Genomic DNA, 17,023 nt, shown 5'->3' with positions numbered 1-17,023 from the left:
GGTAAGGGTTAACCAGGGGAGGCCAAACTTTGAGACTACCCATATAATCAGCTGTGCTGCTCATCCCACAAATGCATGATCCTTACAAGTTGGACATCATTGTGAAGGTAAATAAACAGGCTTTCTAACGATGTAAAATACAATGCCAATTATCATTGTAACAACAGAGAAATAATCCACCAAACGCAAATTTCCAAACTTTTTTTTCCCGAGTTTATTAATAAATGCAGAAAATATCTAACCAATACATTCTGAAGTAATATAAATATCACAAACTAACTACGTACGAAATACATTTTATAATTCGGTTTTTTTGGGGGGCGGAGTTGGGTTATTTCCTTCACAAATCAATCAATCAATCAATCCAGCTTTATTTATATAGCACCTTTCAAACAAGTCAAATGCAATACAAAGTGCTGTACAGACGATTGACAAAAATGTAGTGTTAAAAATGGATTTAGAGACTAACGCACACCAAAACAACCAATATAAAAGTTAATTGAATAAGAAAGCAATAAAAGATGGGAATTTAAGATAATAAAAGATAAATAAAATACAAGGAAATAAAAATAACAATACAAATAAATAAATAAAAATTATGAAACTACACAAAATAAGCAGATTGTATTAAAATAATGAAATTTTAATAAAAGAGAATAAAAGAGATAATGATCAACAATAAAGCTGACAGGTAATGTCCAGAAGGGGCAGTAGAGCGCGACGTTCCTCCAAGAAGAACAAGAAGAAGAACACGCCGCTTCTGACGTCATCACGCACAACGTGCAGCACTGAAGCAACATGGCTCTGAATGGAGGTTTGTGAACTTATTGGTTTATAATCAAGCTAACTTTGACATTTATCACTTCACCTGAGCTTTTGATCAATAACTACCTTGTTGTGCATCTAGGCAACAATGATTCTCATGTGTAGTTTGTATTTTTAATAAGATTTGTCGTCACCAACGTGAAGATAACCGTTAGCTGGTGGCTAGCTGGCTAATCATCACTTCCTAGCAGAGCACTGCGACAAGACTAAAATCACCTTTTATACTAACACAACGACACAAAGGGGTGTCTAAATGTGCCAATACGTGTATATATAGATAGACAACATGTACACACAGGTAACAGCAGTGCTAAGGACTGTTTAAATGTGTTATCAGCACATTTAGTGAGGTATAATAGTGCAGGACAAGTGTTTGTGTAGGTGGAGCACAGTTTAATGAAATCAGCCTATTTGTTACTGATGTTACAGATGACCAGGACTTTGAGTGGGAGCCTCCAACAGAGTCAGAGATGAAGGTGATCCAGGCTCGCAGGGAACGACAGGACAAGATCAGCAAACTGATGGGAGACTACCTGCTCAAAGGATACAGGATGCTGGGAGAGTGCTGTGATGCATGTGGGGTGAGTGGAGTGGATTTTTATGCTGTTTGCATGTAGAAAAGGTGGGAGTCGTGTAGAAAAAATGAGTGTTGAGATTTGTTTTGTGTTTCCAGACAATTCTTCTCCAGGACAAACAGCAGAAAAACTACTGTGTCTCATGCCAGGAGCTGGACTCTGATGTTGACAAGGACAACCCTGGTATACACACACGCACACACTCATATTTGATGCACATGAGTAGTAAATAAACCAGAGGCCTGTACTACGAAGCAAGTTCAACATACCCAGGGTATGTTCTCGTTATCTGGCTTCAATAACCCTAACAAACGAGATCCCGCTAAGCGGTCCTACGACGGTGGTTATCAACTCGGTAAATCAACCCAGGGTTTCTCAGTCTGGTTATGAGCGCGTTCACATGAACGGGGAGGTGTTTCCAGCATCTGACCAATCACAGACCTGGACAAGTTCACAGACTTGCAGGCAGAGCGGCACATTTTACAAAGAGTAAACTATATTAGACAAATACGAAGAAGTTAAACACATAATCCAGGCTAAATTAACACAGTTGAAGCTGCCTAATGCAGGAAGAACAGCTGGCAAAAGAAAAAACTCCCGTTATTTGAATGCTTAAATTAACAGTTATTAATTTAACGGAACACTCAAAAAGTAAGATATACTCGTATAGATATAGCCTTTAATATTATGACTGGATTACACTTAATCATGCCCAGTTATAACCTTGAGGCATGTATGATTATTTGAACCTTGTTTCAGCTGTGTCCCCGTCTCAGGCGGTGTGAAACTGACTCAAGAGGAAGTTAAAAAATAAGTATGAAAATATAATTCAAAGCGGTAAGCACCCACAGCATACAGCCAGCTGTCCTTCCTGTATTATTCTAAGCATCTTTGAGATCACTAAAAGCGCTATATAAATCTAATATATTATTATTATTATTTCTCCAAATACTTCTCCATATGTGTGTAATATTACCATACGATCTGCGCATTCAGCTCTGATTGGTCAGTAGGAGGTGCTTTCATACGAGTTGATCTCTTATCTGGAACATAACCTGCTCCGGAGCAGGTTAGCTGTTCAGCATCAGTTACCATGGTGATCTACCCCGGTAAGAAGTGGACGTCCTACCTTTGTAGGACGGAAAACCCAGGGTTAACCCTGAAGTTACCTCGCTAACGCCAAATCCTGCTTCGTAGTAAAGGCTGCGGTCGAAAAGTCTCTTTTGCTTAGGAAGGTTCCTAACTGAGTGAAATGACCCGGAAGTTTGATGAGAGCTGTTCAAATTCTCTAAATGCTAAGGAAAGGTGCTTCAATGCTTCTTTTCTTATCTCCTTTAGCATAGGATACACTGCATCATCCTTAACGTGAGGAAAGCAGATAATGCCGTCCCACAATTCCTTGCGGCTGCAACATTGAAAGTGACGCACCATTCTGCCGTTAAAGACAACAAACGATATGCCTATCTTCCTTCTAGGAAGGAGTGCAGCCCCTATATAACGTCCTACCCCTTATCCATAACTCGAACAATTAACTCAAATTATATAATATATTCCTCTTTTAATTTCAATTCCAACCTTGGTAATGAAGTAATATTTTTCACCGGTTGTCCACGTTGGGTCAGATAATTCTTTATTATATGTTGATGTAAAGTGTTAACAGCAGCAGAAGGACCTGCTGTATCTGTCTTTCACACATCGCGGGTGAAGCAACCTGTCACTGAAAGCTGCGCCTTTTGTAGTCCATATTTGAAACATTGTAGTTTCACCACGGAAGACCCACGTCACTAACACCCGCCGCTGTTGTGTCATAATTACGGAGCTTATAGTGGAAGTGCAGTCGGATTCTCCTAACATCACGGTTGTCTTTTTCTAAGTCGTCGTGAATTCTCCTTCACGTCTTTCCTTGACCTCATGACGTTTTCCATCGAGGTCAAGGAAAAGTGGATAGGAAAAGACATTAGGGCGTCATTTTTTGACCGCAGCCCAGCTGTCTCTTCTGTCTCCTTTCCTCCATGGCTGCGCTTCTTGCCTTGAGCCTTTTCTACAATTAATTAGTGTTTCTTCCCATGTTTCTCCCTCTTCTCGACTCCCCTCAGCTCTGAATGCGCAGGCAGCTTTGTCCCAAGTGAGAGAAAGACAGCTTGCGGCCCAGACCGCTGCGACGGCCCAGGCCCCCGAACTCAACGTAGGCCCCAGCACCAGTCAGGCAGGTGCGTCAGTTGCTCAGCCCAGACCGGAGCACTGTGAGGGGGCCGCCGCGGGGGGGAGAGCTCTCCTACCTCCACCTGCTGTCCCTGCTCCTTCAGCTCCTGCCCCCACCCCTGTCCTGGCACCTACTCGCCCCCCAGTTGCTCCACAGAGTGCTGCCATCCAACCTGCGCTGCAAGAAGCTGAGGAGGCTATTCTAGTCAAACTCCGTTGGGCCACTAACCAGCTACAGAGTTCGACCTCCCTGGAGTCAAGTATCCAGCTCTGCAGCCTCATCGCCAGCTGTGCCAACTCGCTGCGCAGCCTCAAGGAGCTCAGCCAGTAGCCATCATGGAAAAGGTTGAAACCCTGGAACGCTGTTTCTACTTGCCTCTCTCCTGGAATACTGACTCTGGTTCGCTGCTTTGCAGCATCTCTCTCTGACTGAATCCTTGCGTAGAGCTGAATTCAAAATTGGTCAGGAAATGCACTTGAAATAGGATTTATTATGTCAAAAGTTCACAAATTGCTCTTGAGTTATCGTACCTACATGGCTGGCAGAAATATCATGTTACATTGTTTTGAGTACAAACGTTTTGAGCATTTGACTGTTTTTGTCAATTTGTAAGTTATGATTTAATGACAAGAACTGAACATTTCTCAATGCACATTCATCATTGGTATGAATTTAAAACCATCTGGCCATTAAAATATTTAAAAATACGACTTATATTCTGCAGTAAAATACTGTAACGTATTTCCATAGTTTGATTGGCTTCGATTAATCCAAAATGGCCACCAAATTGACATCTGGGAAAAATAACATCCGCTTTCTGATTGGTTGTTCAGTAGTATCCAAAAAACAGTGTTGTTTGCAAATCACAAAATTAAAAACAAAAGCTAGAACCCCAGTGCACGAATGTATAATTGTGAGTCTGCACAAGCAAGAGAGCCTATGCTGATGTACAACAATCTACTAGACTGTAAAAATGTGTAGTCTGTCGGTAAAATGTTAAACACACATCAGTCCTCTGATCAGAGGTGCTTTTTTTTCTATTTGCTGTTCAGTCTGACAGTCAGATGGAGTCTTTTGTCTTTTGACTCTCTGGTGATGCAAAGATTGTCATTGTGTGCGGGCAGTTCTGAGGTTTTTATTGTAAATATATTTGATAAATGATGGTGATGATGATGATGATGATGGTCATGTGGTTCGGTGATGCTCAGATGAGACGGGGCGACATTCAGGAGTCAAACTCATAATTTTCATTAAAACCATCTAGAGCAAATAAACGGTGCACTGTACATCAATACGCAGCACTTATATACAGATACGTATTAGATAAAAGCCTGCTTCAGTGTTGTTCAAGGCAGTTAGAGTTATCTAATTATGTACCTGAATAAAGCTTTGCCTGTTCAGGAGTTCTGCAGTTTCTTTCTTTCCACAAGAGGGCGCCAAATGCAACGCTGCAAAGTTTAATTGGAAAACGCTGTATTTAAATAAGTAGCATTTTAAGTACCAATAAAAATGTAAATTGCATATCTGTTTAAAATGTGTCCCGGGAATTACATTTAATTATTGATTGCATCTTTTTTTCAACACAAGTTGCCACAATAGATAAATAGATGTACTTTATTGATCCCGAATTGGGAAATTCTTGTGTTACAGCAGCAGGTTATCCAGGCAATGCACCAGAACAGTAAATATACAATAAATATATACATCAACACTAAAGATAAATATCTATACTACACACAATACATAAAGAATATATTAGAATACACTATAAATATAAAAGACTACTACAACTAGCTTAGAACATAGAATAACATACTATATACAATAGCACAGTGTGCAATGACATACTATATGTTAGAAAAGTGTAAGTTCCAATTTTTATTTTAAAAAGAATTAAATGAGAAAGTAAACAAATGTGCAAATTCCACATGTGCAAGATTATTACAGGACTATTTGTTTGAAATTTGTTCATATGTCAAAGCATGTACAGTATTCAATTCAATTTATTTTTATATAGCGTCAAATAACAGAAGTTATCTTGAGACGCTTTATATATAGAGCAGGTCTTAGACCATACACCATAGTATATGTGTCTTTTCCTATATTACAATGTTAAATTAATTAATCTGTATGTATGTTTTTATTTGATTAATTATGTGTTTGCTGGTTTTTTATTCCTTATTTTTGTTTTATTTTATTATTATTATTTTGTTTTGGTTGTTTTCATTATTTTTTATTTTATATTATTTATTATAATTTTTTTAATTTAATTGTATTTATTTATTTTTATTATTATTATTATTATTATTATTAAAACAAAATAATCGTATTACTTAATTTTGAACCATCATTCCCTGTGTAGATTTTTTATTAAATGTTATTTTGTCTAGGTGCTCTGTGTTAAATATCTGTGAATATTCTTTTTCATAAGTAAAATATTATAAAAGAAAAAAAAGATTATTACAGGCCTAAAACAGAATGGAGTGTCGTTGCACTGGGAATTAAATTATTGAGGAATTTATTTAATTTATGAATTTGAATTTATCAGTCCCAATCATGTCCTAGTTTGAGTGTATATTTGTGTGTGTTGTGTCTCAACGTGGCTCAGCAGCAGTACCAAACCGCTGAGTGACTGACTGGTCTCTCTCTTTCCCCCAGTAAACACACAGCCTGCAGCGGGGCGTGTCGCGGTCAGCACCGGGCGGAGCCGGGGGGAGCCGGGGGGCTGTCTGTGTCTGAGTCTGTGTCGGTGAACTCTCCCACACAAAGGAGAGGAAACAAAACAAAGAAAGGAACTGGAAGCTGCTGACATTAACTGGGAATGCTTCTATACTGTGTTCCCTCTCACATCCAGGAAAACAGCTGCATGCATTGACTTCTGTGCTGAGAGAGAGAGCACCTCTGGGTGATGGTGAGACAGCATTTTACGCGCATTTGAAATGGATCTCTTCTGATATTGATGTCTGCAGAAACTGTGTGTCTCCTGCTGAGTCAGCTGTCGTGATGAACGGGAGTCGGTGCAGGAGCAGCAGCAGCAGCAGCAGCAGCAGCTCGGTGGCTCACTGTCCGGTGGCCGGTGGTGTTTCCTCCTCCGTGGAGGGTCTGCCGCCGCTGCCCAAAGGCCTCAGCGGCATCCTGAACTCCAGCGGCGGGTCGTGGCGGGACATCGAGAAGGTGCACAGCAAGAGAGCGCGCATCCAGGCCGACATCAGCCGGGCTGTAGGCGTTGGAGGCGGGGACGCGCCGCGCGGTCACGGCAAACCGGGCGGACTGGACGCAGCTCTGGCTCTGCTGCGGAAAGAGATGGTGAGGTGGTCTGACAGTTATCCTGCCTGTGTCTGTCTGTGTGTCTGAATAGCAAAAATGGGTAATGTGCTGCGCAAACAAAGAAAACCGGTGCAATTGGCCTTTTTTGCTCCATGCAAATCTGCATTTATGATGATAAATGGAAATAATCTTAAAGGTGCCATATTGTAAAAAGTGAGATTTTCAGGTCTTTTTATACTATAAAGCAGGTTTAAAGGGACTATTTGTAACTTTCAGAAATGCTTAATAGCGACACCTGTGACCGTTAAGTCAACGAAAGTCAGCGTCGGCTCGCGCTTGCTCGCATGCTCGCTCTAAATATACCTAAACGAGCATCGCTCAAAACAGTGAGGCGATAACCGGTGCAAATTGGCCTTTTTTGCTTCACAAAAAAATCTGCATTTATGATGATAAATGGAAATAATGTTAACTCAAGATCCACAGGCCTACTAGCTTTTTCCCAATAATTTAAAATAGAGGATAGAGTTTGTTAAGTTGTCATGATAGGTAAAGAAGAAGATTATTTTCTCAAATGATTTATGAGGTAAATAGGTGAAAACAAAAGTTTACTCATTTAAACATAACTTAAAAAGTTAACTTAAAGGGACTGTTTGTAAGAATCACAAATGCTTGTTAACAGCGACACCTGTGGCCGTTACGTCAACGAAAGTATTTTTTATCAAATTAATGAAATATGATCAAGTAAAACTTAGATAATAATAAATAAGATCAATAACAATGTAAATAAGATAACAAAAAATAATCCAAAGTCAAGTATGTACATTCAATATAAAAAGGGTCGAAAATATTATAAAGTAAAAAATACTATCTCACGTGCGTCGATTTTGTAACTAAAATATTGAAATCATTGCCAAACAAATATTGTTTGGACAAAATACACTTGGAGTGTTTTTTGATATTTTTCAATATTATATTTATTGTTTTTTTGTTCATTTTGAAACAACAGAACAAACAATCACAAACGTCCCCAATAATAACATTCTCTGTATAAAGAAACTTAACAAACCTAATATTAATATAAAATAAGCCAGTATAGATACAGGAAAAACATATTATATGCAAAAAAATAGATAAATAAGTAAAAAGAATTCACTTGGAGTGTTGTTTTAGTAGCGTTAAGGCCTCGTCTTTTAGAAACCATTCGGAAAAAAAGACCACCACAGCATTTTATGAAGTTTTTAAAGGCAATGTTTTAAGACACAGCTTCGCCGCACCACTAATAAAAACTTAAAAATGTCAACTTTTGCTGTGTATACTCTTTGATGGAACATTTGTGTGTGTGTTTGTGTGACAGGTGGGTCTGCGTCAGCTCGACATGTCTCTGCTGTGCCAGTTGTGGTCTCTCCATGAGGCCATCCAGGAGTTCAAGGGCTCCTCGCTCAGTGCTGATAATGGATCCTCCTCCTCTGAGGAGGAGGATGAAGATGAGGAGGAGACAGGAGTTCTCTCACAGCCTCCGTCCTCTTCGTCTCTGCCTCCAGTGCCTCCAGCCAGTAGTAACTCCAGGGACCAGTGGATCAAAGACTCCTTTCATATTCCCTGATGAAGAGACACACACATGCTCGGCTCCATGCACTACACTACACTGTGGAGATTCATGTCTCTTACTGTACCTTTAGGCCTCAATTACACTAGCTTTTATGTCATGCATATCCTGTCCAGATTGTTTTTTTGACTGTGGGACAATCAAATGACAAATCAATAGCTCTGTAGGGTGTTGACTGGCTGTTTATTAGCCTCAAATCTTGCACTACCTGGGGGTTAAATCTCCCACCGGTTGAGTGAAAGAAATCAAGACAGACAAGTGAGACCAGATGCTATCAGCCTTTTTTTGCTCTTTATTACATAACCGTCTTGCTACTACACGCTGTTTGCTTGTCATTGAATTTGAGCTGGGTGCAATGTTTCTAATGTATAATCAGGTCTGATTTCACTTTTCATACATCTGATGCCTGTTTGTGGTTTTCTGATAATTCCAGACTTCCTGTTTGTGTAAATCGAGCAGGATCATCTTTCCTATCGCACATTACTATTCTCTGCCATTTAGTGTCTTGACTGAAGAACAGAAGTGCTGTCAATCGATAATCTGTATTATCTTTAATTCTATAGGAGCATTTGACACAGTATTCACATTTTCCTTTTAGCTTGTCATTCTGTAAAACCAGACATTTACTGTATAAATCTCCCCAACTTAACATTTCCTGTTAAAATACAAGCTACAAAATAATGTATGCACAACTTATTTAAATACTTGGCTGCCTATAAAATGTTGTAAAACCATTTATGTTTTTTGTAACCTCTATGTTTAACGTTCTGTGTGCTGCTGCTGCTGTCTCGGCCGTGCAGGCACTCCCGGAAGGGAGATTTTTAATCTCAGTGAGCCACAGTTATGTTCGTTGGGTGAGAACCAGATGGCCGTAAGCGACATTTGACCAATTTAACAGCAGAGCCAAAAGAAAAAATTACCATACTTTCTCCTGACTTTGTTTATTAAATTCAATCTTTAATATTAAAACTTCATAAACATGTGGATGACAATGTACTTAATGACCAATATTTCAACATTATTTTTTTTTCTTAAGTGCACTTACATCCCTTTTGTTTTTTTGTTTTTTTATTAATAACTGGATTGGTTTAGACTTCACATGTGCCCCTTTGCAGTAGAAAGAGCTCATCATTCATTTGATATCTATAACTAATTTTAACCCAAAATGTCACGTACTGTACATCCCTCTGGTTCTCACATACTGAAATACATTTTGCTTCATCTAGAGACTTCACCAGTCCAAATCCATAACAAACCTGAGTAAAAAAATAAGGCAAATTATAGAAAATGATCCCTTTCTGTGAAACAATAAACTAAAGATTCATTCTGGTGGGATTCTGCTTGTATGCAGACATATTAAATATAATTTAATGCTCATAAATCATGCTTTTTTTTTTACAGTATTATACGTAGGTGTTCTAATAATGAAAGCAACATGTTGTTTTTTTTTAGCCCAAACATTTAGAACTGTACAAAGCATATAACTATCAAACTCTGTGTTTTAATAAGTAAAGTGGCACAGTGGAAACAGTTAAATAATCTTTGATTAAAACACTTATCAAACAAAATGTGTTATAGTTTTCTAGACAGGCAAATGCTTCGGAAAAAGCCAGGAAAGGACTTTTTTTAATCTTAAAATAAAACTGCAGTGTTCACCACAGACATGTACAGTATTAAAGGTAATCAGAGGATGTTATTGCAAAATATGACCACTAGGGGGCCACACTGTCTCCAGTCAAGAGAGCTCCTTTACTCCTGCAGGCCTCCCTCCTCTGAGGTCATGTTGGAAGCAGCCGAGTGGGGAAAACCATTTGCTGTGTGGAGAGCAGGAATGAAGGAGGAGTGACGTTTCGAGTAGACAGTCTCACGCTGTTCTCTATTTATAATCAACATATGTCGTGGTTATTGTTAGAATCCATCTGCCTGTCTGTCTAACGTCCATCTCTTCACCACAATGCATGTCTCTTCACACCTGTTTGTCTCACTGCAAATTTGCTCCTTTCTCTCTCTGCTGCCTCTCTCTCTGTCTTTTTGTTGTCCATCTATTGCTGTTTTTATCACCCCACACAGTTACTGCAAGTGCTTTTTGTGCACTACAGTGAGTGATTATTCACATAAATATCAGGCTGGAGGTCAGTGCAGTGGATGTCAGCAGGGAGAACAGGGTGTTGACACTTTAATATTACAATACGACGGTCTGTGTTAGATGAAAAGCAGGTATGTAAAGTAGGTATGTTGAAAACAGGAAGCTATGCTGTTGGTACTGTGAGTAATTATCTGAATATTGGACCGTCAAGTATAATATTAGACCAACTCGTGAGTCATGAGAGTGTTGTCCTCCTCCACGCCAGCTGCCCCTGTCCATCCATCCATCCCTGTTCCCCCACCTAAAAATACACTCCTGCTCTCACTGAGGAAAATCCCTGTGCCTTGACCTAGCTTCAACACACACACACACACACACACACACACACCATGGAAACTATTCCTCTGTAGTTAACTGGATGAAACAAACTTTTCTGAAAAGAGCCGGATGACGCAGCTGAAACTCAGGAAGTGACTTGAGTTATAATTATGAGCTATAGAGCTGTGATCAACCAAAGAAATTCTTAGTCGACAAACAGTCATGCGATTAGTTGATTTTATAGATAAATCTGTAAAACTTAGTTTCTCCACGAAGAATCGCACAAAAGCACCATTTTAAATCTTGTGTTTTACCAGAGATTAACTCATAAGTTTTCACATCTAGCATGAAAAAAAGCATAAAAATTACTAATCGACTAAAGAAATCTTAGGCGGCGAATACCAAAACGATTAGTTGACTAAGAGACGGCAGCCAGTCAATGAATTATAAAATAAAAGATGTGTTTGCCTTTGCTATACTCTTCAAAGTCGGAGAATGAACACCCAACGAAAGCTTCAACTTGGATGAATGACCTGCTGCTATTCCTTAAGTTATACAAGATAAAATATTCAGTTAGAAGAAGAAGTGTTAATAACTGACAGTAAATAAGCCTTGAACATCCACAAATTTGTTTATATTTCAAAGCATGTAAATGTATCTTTTCCTATGCGAAATGTTAATTAATTAATCTGTATGTATTTTATTAATTCAGTTTGTTGGCGTTTTATTTGAATCATCATTGTCTGTGGGAGAAAGTGAAAATGCCCTATATATGTCAAATATGTGTGAATAAGAAGGGGACAGCCCTACTTATGAGCTCAATTAAAAGAATATGTTTTATGTATTTGGCACTGGGATTTGCATGAAAGCTATAGTTTAGAAGCCCTGCCTGCAGACAGAACTGATTAAATGAAACAGTCAGATAAGCCTGTTCCAGTGACATAGACAGTCAGGATCAAAGTCTAGACTGTTACTCAGTGCCTTCACACATACAGCAAAAGATAAAGTTCTTTTGCATACTGCTGCATCACCAGTGGACACTCTTTGCATATCCTGTCTCTCTGTTGTGGAGGAAGGAGGGAGGGTGAAGTCGAGGCAGCAGAAATATATATTACAACAAGGCTCCATGTGGATTACTGCCAGAAACAGAGAGACAAGTTGTCAATGAGGAGCTGCTGCAGTTGTTTGGTTGAAACTTTAGCTTCATATCAGGCGTTTACCGGCTGTTTGAAGGGCGGAACCGGTTCCTCTTAATTGCCAGATTACAGCCCTCTCTGTTCGGTACATGGCGACACTTCTGGGACTGATTCAACTTATTAGCTGCAAGTCGCAGCTTGTGTGAAGTTCATCACTAGCAGCAGCAGCAGTAGTAGAAGAAGAAGAAGAAGACCTTTTAAGGACTTGGATTATTGTTGCGCAGGAGTTTTCTTTTTCCTGTTTAAGTTATATATTTATATTTTTACCATAGTAAAGTTATGACTTCTGTTTGGAAAAGACTGCAGCGTGTTGGTAAAAAGGCTTCAAAGTTTCAGTTTGTCGCCTCTTACCAGGAACTGGTGTTGGAGTGTACAAAGAAATGGTGAGTTATAGGATCAACAACATGAACGACCGCATGTTTCCACTGTTTGACATTTAAATAACCGCCCTAACTAAACTGTTTAGTATTAGCTATAATAATAATAAGCATTATTCTCATGTTCCGTTACACTGACAGGGGATGAAGGGCGTCCCTCATGTACCGGTGACAGAGGGTTCGATTTCTGAATGTTCATGTGATACACTGTTGCACAGTGATCATGGGTTCGATTCCCGACCCCAGCTATCGATATGTGGGACTATGAGAGACAGTTATCAGTAAACAGTTAGTGTCATTGATCTTAAAATACTAATCATTTGATGTAAAAAATGAACATGTGTGCAGACACAGACGTTTATCTCTGCTGTATACATCAAACCACGCCCCCTTCTGGTGGGAAAGAAAACCAGAAGATCCCATAGACTTCAATGCAATTGGACGTATGTTTGGATTGTAATTTCGACAAGTGTATGCATTCACCTCTTGTGCAAACAAACGTTTGTTTTATACACATGTCTAATAATTATATTGCGATCTTGCCTGAACCTGAGCGTTACCTTAATAAATGAAAGTTGATCGCCGCCATGTTCCTTTAAAGTCTTCCCCCATCCAGATATTGCTAAACCAGACATCTATACACATTTGATTGAATCAGGTTAGGTTAAAAGTCCCATATTGTAAAAAGTGACATTTTCATGGCTTTTATATTATCAAACAGGTTTAAGTGATATATAAATACTGTGAAAGTATCTAAATGCTTAATCCACAGAGAAATACACACAGCCCGTATTCAGAAACTGAGCTTTAGAAACAAGCCATTAGGATTTCTGTCCATTTGTGATGTCACAAATCTATAATATTTAGACCATTTCACAGTTTTAAATGTAAATATTCCAAATGGTTCTCTGTTTATTTCCCGTTGTAGTGGATGTGAATGACATCAGCTGACAGGAAGTAAACATGGACCCAAGCTGTTGCCTAGCAACGCAATTCCATTGCAATTCCATTGAAATGTAGTAAAACGGAGCGTTTCAGACAGAGGGCAAAGACAGCTATATCCAAGCAGACATTATGAGGAAAAAAAATTGTTTTTTAAACATTAAAGCATGTAAACATGTCCTAGTAGAAACCCAAAATACAAGTATGAACCTGAAAATGAGCATGATATGGGACCTTTAAGTGTTTTCTGTACATAACCAACGTGTTAATAGTTAACTGTTTGATCTATGGGCTGAGATTTAGTTGGAGATGACAGTCTGATGCTGCTATAATGTTAATATTTGACTGTATTACTGCAGCAGCCTCACACTCAAGCTAGCGTTAGCTAGCCATGCTACTCACAGCCACCTGCATCATTTAGTGATTTACCATACTGACAGTGAATAATCAGGTATGGTATGTGCCTCAAATCTCAGTGTGAAAGCCAGTTAACCCGCTACACAACAGCTTTTCAGAATTTTCCATTTTTTCTCATGTGACAGCGAGTTTCCTTCCCCCAAAAAGGGAGAGCAGAAAGCGCGAGAACGAGCGCGGTGAGTGAGTGAAGGCAAGCAGGCAGGCAGAGGAGCAGAGTACAGCAGAGACTCCGGCCCTGGAGACCAAAGCTACGGTCTCCCCCGCGTCCTCCGACCGCGGCCAACACTGTTTTGCAAGACGGGCTTCACTAGATATAACTTTGCGGTTTTGGTGCTTCCGTGTAGTTTGTGTTGGAGTCTTGTCTGAACACACGGGAGCACGCTATTGGTCACGGCTATGATGGAACACGTCGTGGAAGGCAAAAAGAATTGAACATGCTAGACTTTCTGTAGTGTATACAGATGCAGGCAATCAGAAGAAAGTACCTGTAGTTACATTGTGAACAAGATTTAGTATTCCAACAACATCAACATCAATATTGTATCCTTTATCATTATGATTATAAGCACATCAGTAGACTCACTTGTCTCACTGTTATTTCATTTCAAGGATGCAATCAAATCACTTCATAGCCCTCAAGCTATGTAGGGCTTCCCCCACTTGTGCAATTTCCTGTTGTACAAAACATTTGGGAGTTGGCCAGGTGATTCAGCATGAAGCATTATTCTGCTCTGACATATTGTACACTGACACATCCTTGAAGAGAAAACATACTTAAAGATTGTCAGTTTAAGTGTGCTAGGGTCACGTTTAAAAGGGAAAACTGGGAATAATATCGCCACCTTTTTGTGAAGCCGCCACCTTCTTATCTGTCTAGATTACATTGAAGTATGGAATAATTGTGTAAGTGACTTGTTTATCAGCAACACAATAAAAAACAGAGATCTTTTTTTTTCTTCCCTGCAATAATTGAAGGCAATAAAGTTTAAGAGTTTCATCAGCAGCAGATAGTTTGTGTTGTCTGGACGAAGGGAAGGAACAGAGTGATTTAGAAAGAATGACAACTCCCACATGATGAAATCAGTGAGTTTATAAGCCTTTACCAGTTCAAACAAGGAGGCAAAAGTCAGGAACCACAGAGAGAAGGAGAAGAGAGGGCAGGAGGAAGTTAGGAAAAACTGGTGATTAATCCAAAGTCATATTACTTTAGGCATGTGTTGTTTTTGAAAAGGAAACCAGCTCATAGTTCTTATGTTATTAAACTCTGTATCCGGGGTCAGAGTTTACTCTATGTGTTTTGGCGGGGTTGTATTAATGTGATTTAGTGCTATGATTTGAGACCATTACCTTTCTAAGAGACTGAGACCACACAGACTAGTTACTGAGATGCATACTTAGACTTTGAACAGAAAAATACATGATAGCATGACTGGAAGAAGAACCTTTTTTTCCATTACAAGCTCTACTGGATAAAGGAAAGAAAAATACAGAGGGGCCAAAAGATAAGACGGCTTGGCAGTTTGCACATGCCGTCAGAAAATGATGAAGTGATGTCGAACAAATACAGTTTAGTGGCACGGACATAATTAAAGACCTAGCAACAGGCTATTTTTACAGTAACAGGAGGAGTGCTTTATCTGATGAAACATTGAGGTTTAGTGAGTAAGTTCATTTCTTTTACCGTCTGTAAATGTGTAAATGAATATGATATATGTTCTGTTTTTATTACAAGCACTAAATGCTGTTTAAAACCACAATTTCAACATGGATGGGAGTAATATTTATCACTCATCTAGTCAGCTGTGGGATATAACCATTGTTTTGCTGAATGACAAAACACCAACCAACCACAATTACGGTAATTACATGTTACTAAACTGTATTACACCCTAATGTTCGCCCGTGTAAAACCCATTGTTACTGAGCTCACTGGTACAGAAGATGTTGTTTCGGATCATACTTTCCTGTCTCCTGTTTATGCTGTTCTTTTCTTCTTCCTCCTCCTCCTCTCTCCTCTCCGTTAGTTACCCTCACTGTGTGCCTGTCGGGCTATTTCTGATGCCACTCCTGACCCCCTAACACACATAAACACATGTAGCTGCACTCTTTGCTACACTTGAACACCGATACACTGACACTTGAGACAATATACAGACATTCTGTGAACTAATATCCTATAAATCATCCGTAGGCGTTGAAATATAGTTGTAAAGATATTATAATTAAAGTTTGAGGTTTGAAGAGAATTATGATTATGTACTGATTTTGGGTCTGTGTGTGTGTGTGTGTGTTCTTTTGTAAAGGGGGTTCCTACAGTACTTCCTGTCAAGAGGCACACCTCACATTCACAGAGACTCAGGTCACGTGACTCCAGTTTCACTTCCTGTGCCGCAGAGGACTGAGGAAATACAATGGCAACACATATACACATGTTACCAACACACACATATACAAAAAGACAGGCACACACAGTACTAACACACACCTATTATGCATTGTGTAGCCTAATTACATATAAACAGCTGTACACACATTCACAGATTTACCAGTCTGATCACCGTCTGCATAAACACTCACACACACACACACACACACACACACTCACACTCACTCACATCAGTGCCCTGTCTTTGACTCCAGGGCATTATTATTCAGCAGTGACTCACAAGACCTTCTATTAGACCTTGTGTTGTCTCATTTGTATAATATCCACTTTGTTTAGAGTCATACTTTAATGAAGGTCGAACATGGTAACATTTATCGTCCATGGGTCTTTCACTGAGGGTTTTGTAGAGTAACTGATGTTGATGAAACGGTTGTGAAACTGCAGAGACTTTTTAAAGTCCTTTTTGCAGAAGAGCAGATTACGTCATCAATCATTTTGTCAGGTAACAGCATGCGGCAAGACGTCATTTCTCTGTTTTGACCTATGTTTTGTGTGTTTCTGTAGGCAACCAGACAAGCTCAGGGTGGTGTGGACCAGGAGGAACAGACGCATGTGTTCCAAGGTGAAACCACTGAACCACACAAACACACACACACACACACAGTTTCCAGTGGTGGAAATTTACTTGAGTATTGACATTTTCCGCTACTTTATACCTCTACTCCACTACATTCAGAGGGAAATATTGTACTTTTTTACTGCACTACATTTATTTTAAAGCTTTAGTTACCAGTTATTTTGCAGATTCAGATTATTAAAACAAAA

General features: G+C 39.3%; 3 protein-coding genes across 15 annotated transcripts in view; all 3 read left to right on the top strand.

Moving 5' to 3' along the window:
- Positions 1-696: 696 nt before the first annotated feature.
- On the top strand, positions 697-5,137 carry znrd2 (zinc ribbon domain containing 2). Of its 2 annotated transcripts, none has more exons than XM_074610906.1 (4): positions 697-814; positions 1,255-1,406; positions 1,499-1,583; positions 3,497-5,137. In XM_074610906.1, the coding sequence occupies exons 1-4, from the start codon at positions 799-801 to the stop codon at positions 3,931-3,933; spliced, it is 690 nt and encodes a 229-aa protein (XP_074467007.1). In that variant the 5' UTR covers positions 697-798; the 3' UTR covers positions 3,934-5,137. The 2 variants fall into 2 exon arrangements, with proteins under 2 accessions (XP_074467007.1, XP_074467008.1); XM_074610907.1 differs by lacking the exon at positions 697-814 and adding an exon at positions 879-1,123.
- Positions 5,138-6,291: 1,154 nt separating this feature from the next.
- Positions 6,292-9,210, top strand: fam89b (family with sequence similarity 89 member B). The gene is made up of 3 exons (XM_074611981.1): positions 6,292-6,514; positions 6,599-6,909; positions 8,225-9,210. Exons 2-3 carry the CDS (start codon positions 6,607-6,609, stop codon positions 8,471-8,473), a joined length of 552 nt encoding a protein of 183 aa, XP_074468082.1. The 5' UTR covers positions 6,292-6,514; positions 6,599-6,606; the 3' UTR covers positions 8,474-9,210.
- Positions 9,211-11,566: 2,356 nt separating this feature from the next.
- The window catches only part of LOC141753380 (uncharacterized), a 30,535-nt gene continuing 25,078 nt past the window's right edge, over positions 11,567-17,023 (top strand). For 2 of the 12 annotated variants that reach the window (XM_074611969.1, XM_074611968.1), the window contains exons 1-2: positions 11,567-12,459; positions 16,763-16,820. In XM_074611969.1, coding sequence (XP_074468070.1) covers positions 12,356-12,459; positions 16,763-16,820 — 162 coding nt within the window. In that variant the 5' untranslated portion in view covers positions 11,567-12,355. The remainder of the gene's footprint in view (positions 12,460-16,762; positions 16,821-17,023) is intronic. The other 10 variants (XM_074611976.1, XM_074611975.1, XM_074611980.1 and 7 more) reach the window with 8 other exon arrangements.

The sequence above is a fragment of the Sebastes fasciatus genome, chromosome 16 (assembly GCF_043250625.1).
Source record: "Sebastes fasciatus isolate fSebFas1 chromosome 16, fSebFas1.pri, whole genome shotgun sequence".
In the NCBI taxonomy this organism is placed as follows: domain Eukaryota; kingdom Metazoa; phylum Chordata; class Actinopteri; order Perciformes; family Sebastidae; genus Sebastes; species Sebastes fasciatus.
Note: the sequence above shows the minus strand (reverse complement) of the source record. Positions and strands in the feature narration are given on the sequence as shown.

What these genes read in the sequence shown, in the direction of transcription:
- znrd2 (XM_074610906.1), top strand. An exon ending in AGTGCTGTGATGCATGTGGG is followed by an intron (nt 1,407 to 1,498) that starts GTGAGTGGAGTG and finishes TTGTGTTTCCAG; the next exon opens with ACAATTCTTCTCCAGGACAA. An exon ending in TGTTGACAAGGACAACCCTG is followed by an intron (nt 1,584 to 3,496) that starts GTATACACACAC and finishes GACTCCCCTCAG; the next exon opens with CTCTGAATGCGCAGGCAGCT.
- fam89b (XM_074611981.1), top strand. Translation starts at nt 6,607, where the DNA reads ATGAACGGGAGTCGGTGCAGGAGCAGCAGCAGCAGCAGCAGCAGCAGC. An exon ending in CTCTGCTGCGGAAAGAGATG is followed by an intron (nt 6,910 to 8,224) that starts GTGAGGTGGTCT and finishes TTTGTGTGACAG; the next exon opens with GTGGGTCTGCGTCAGCTCGA.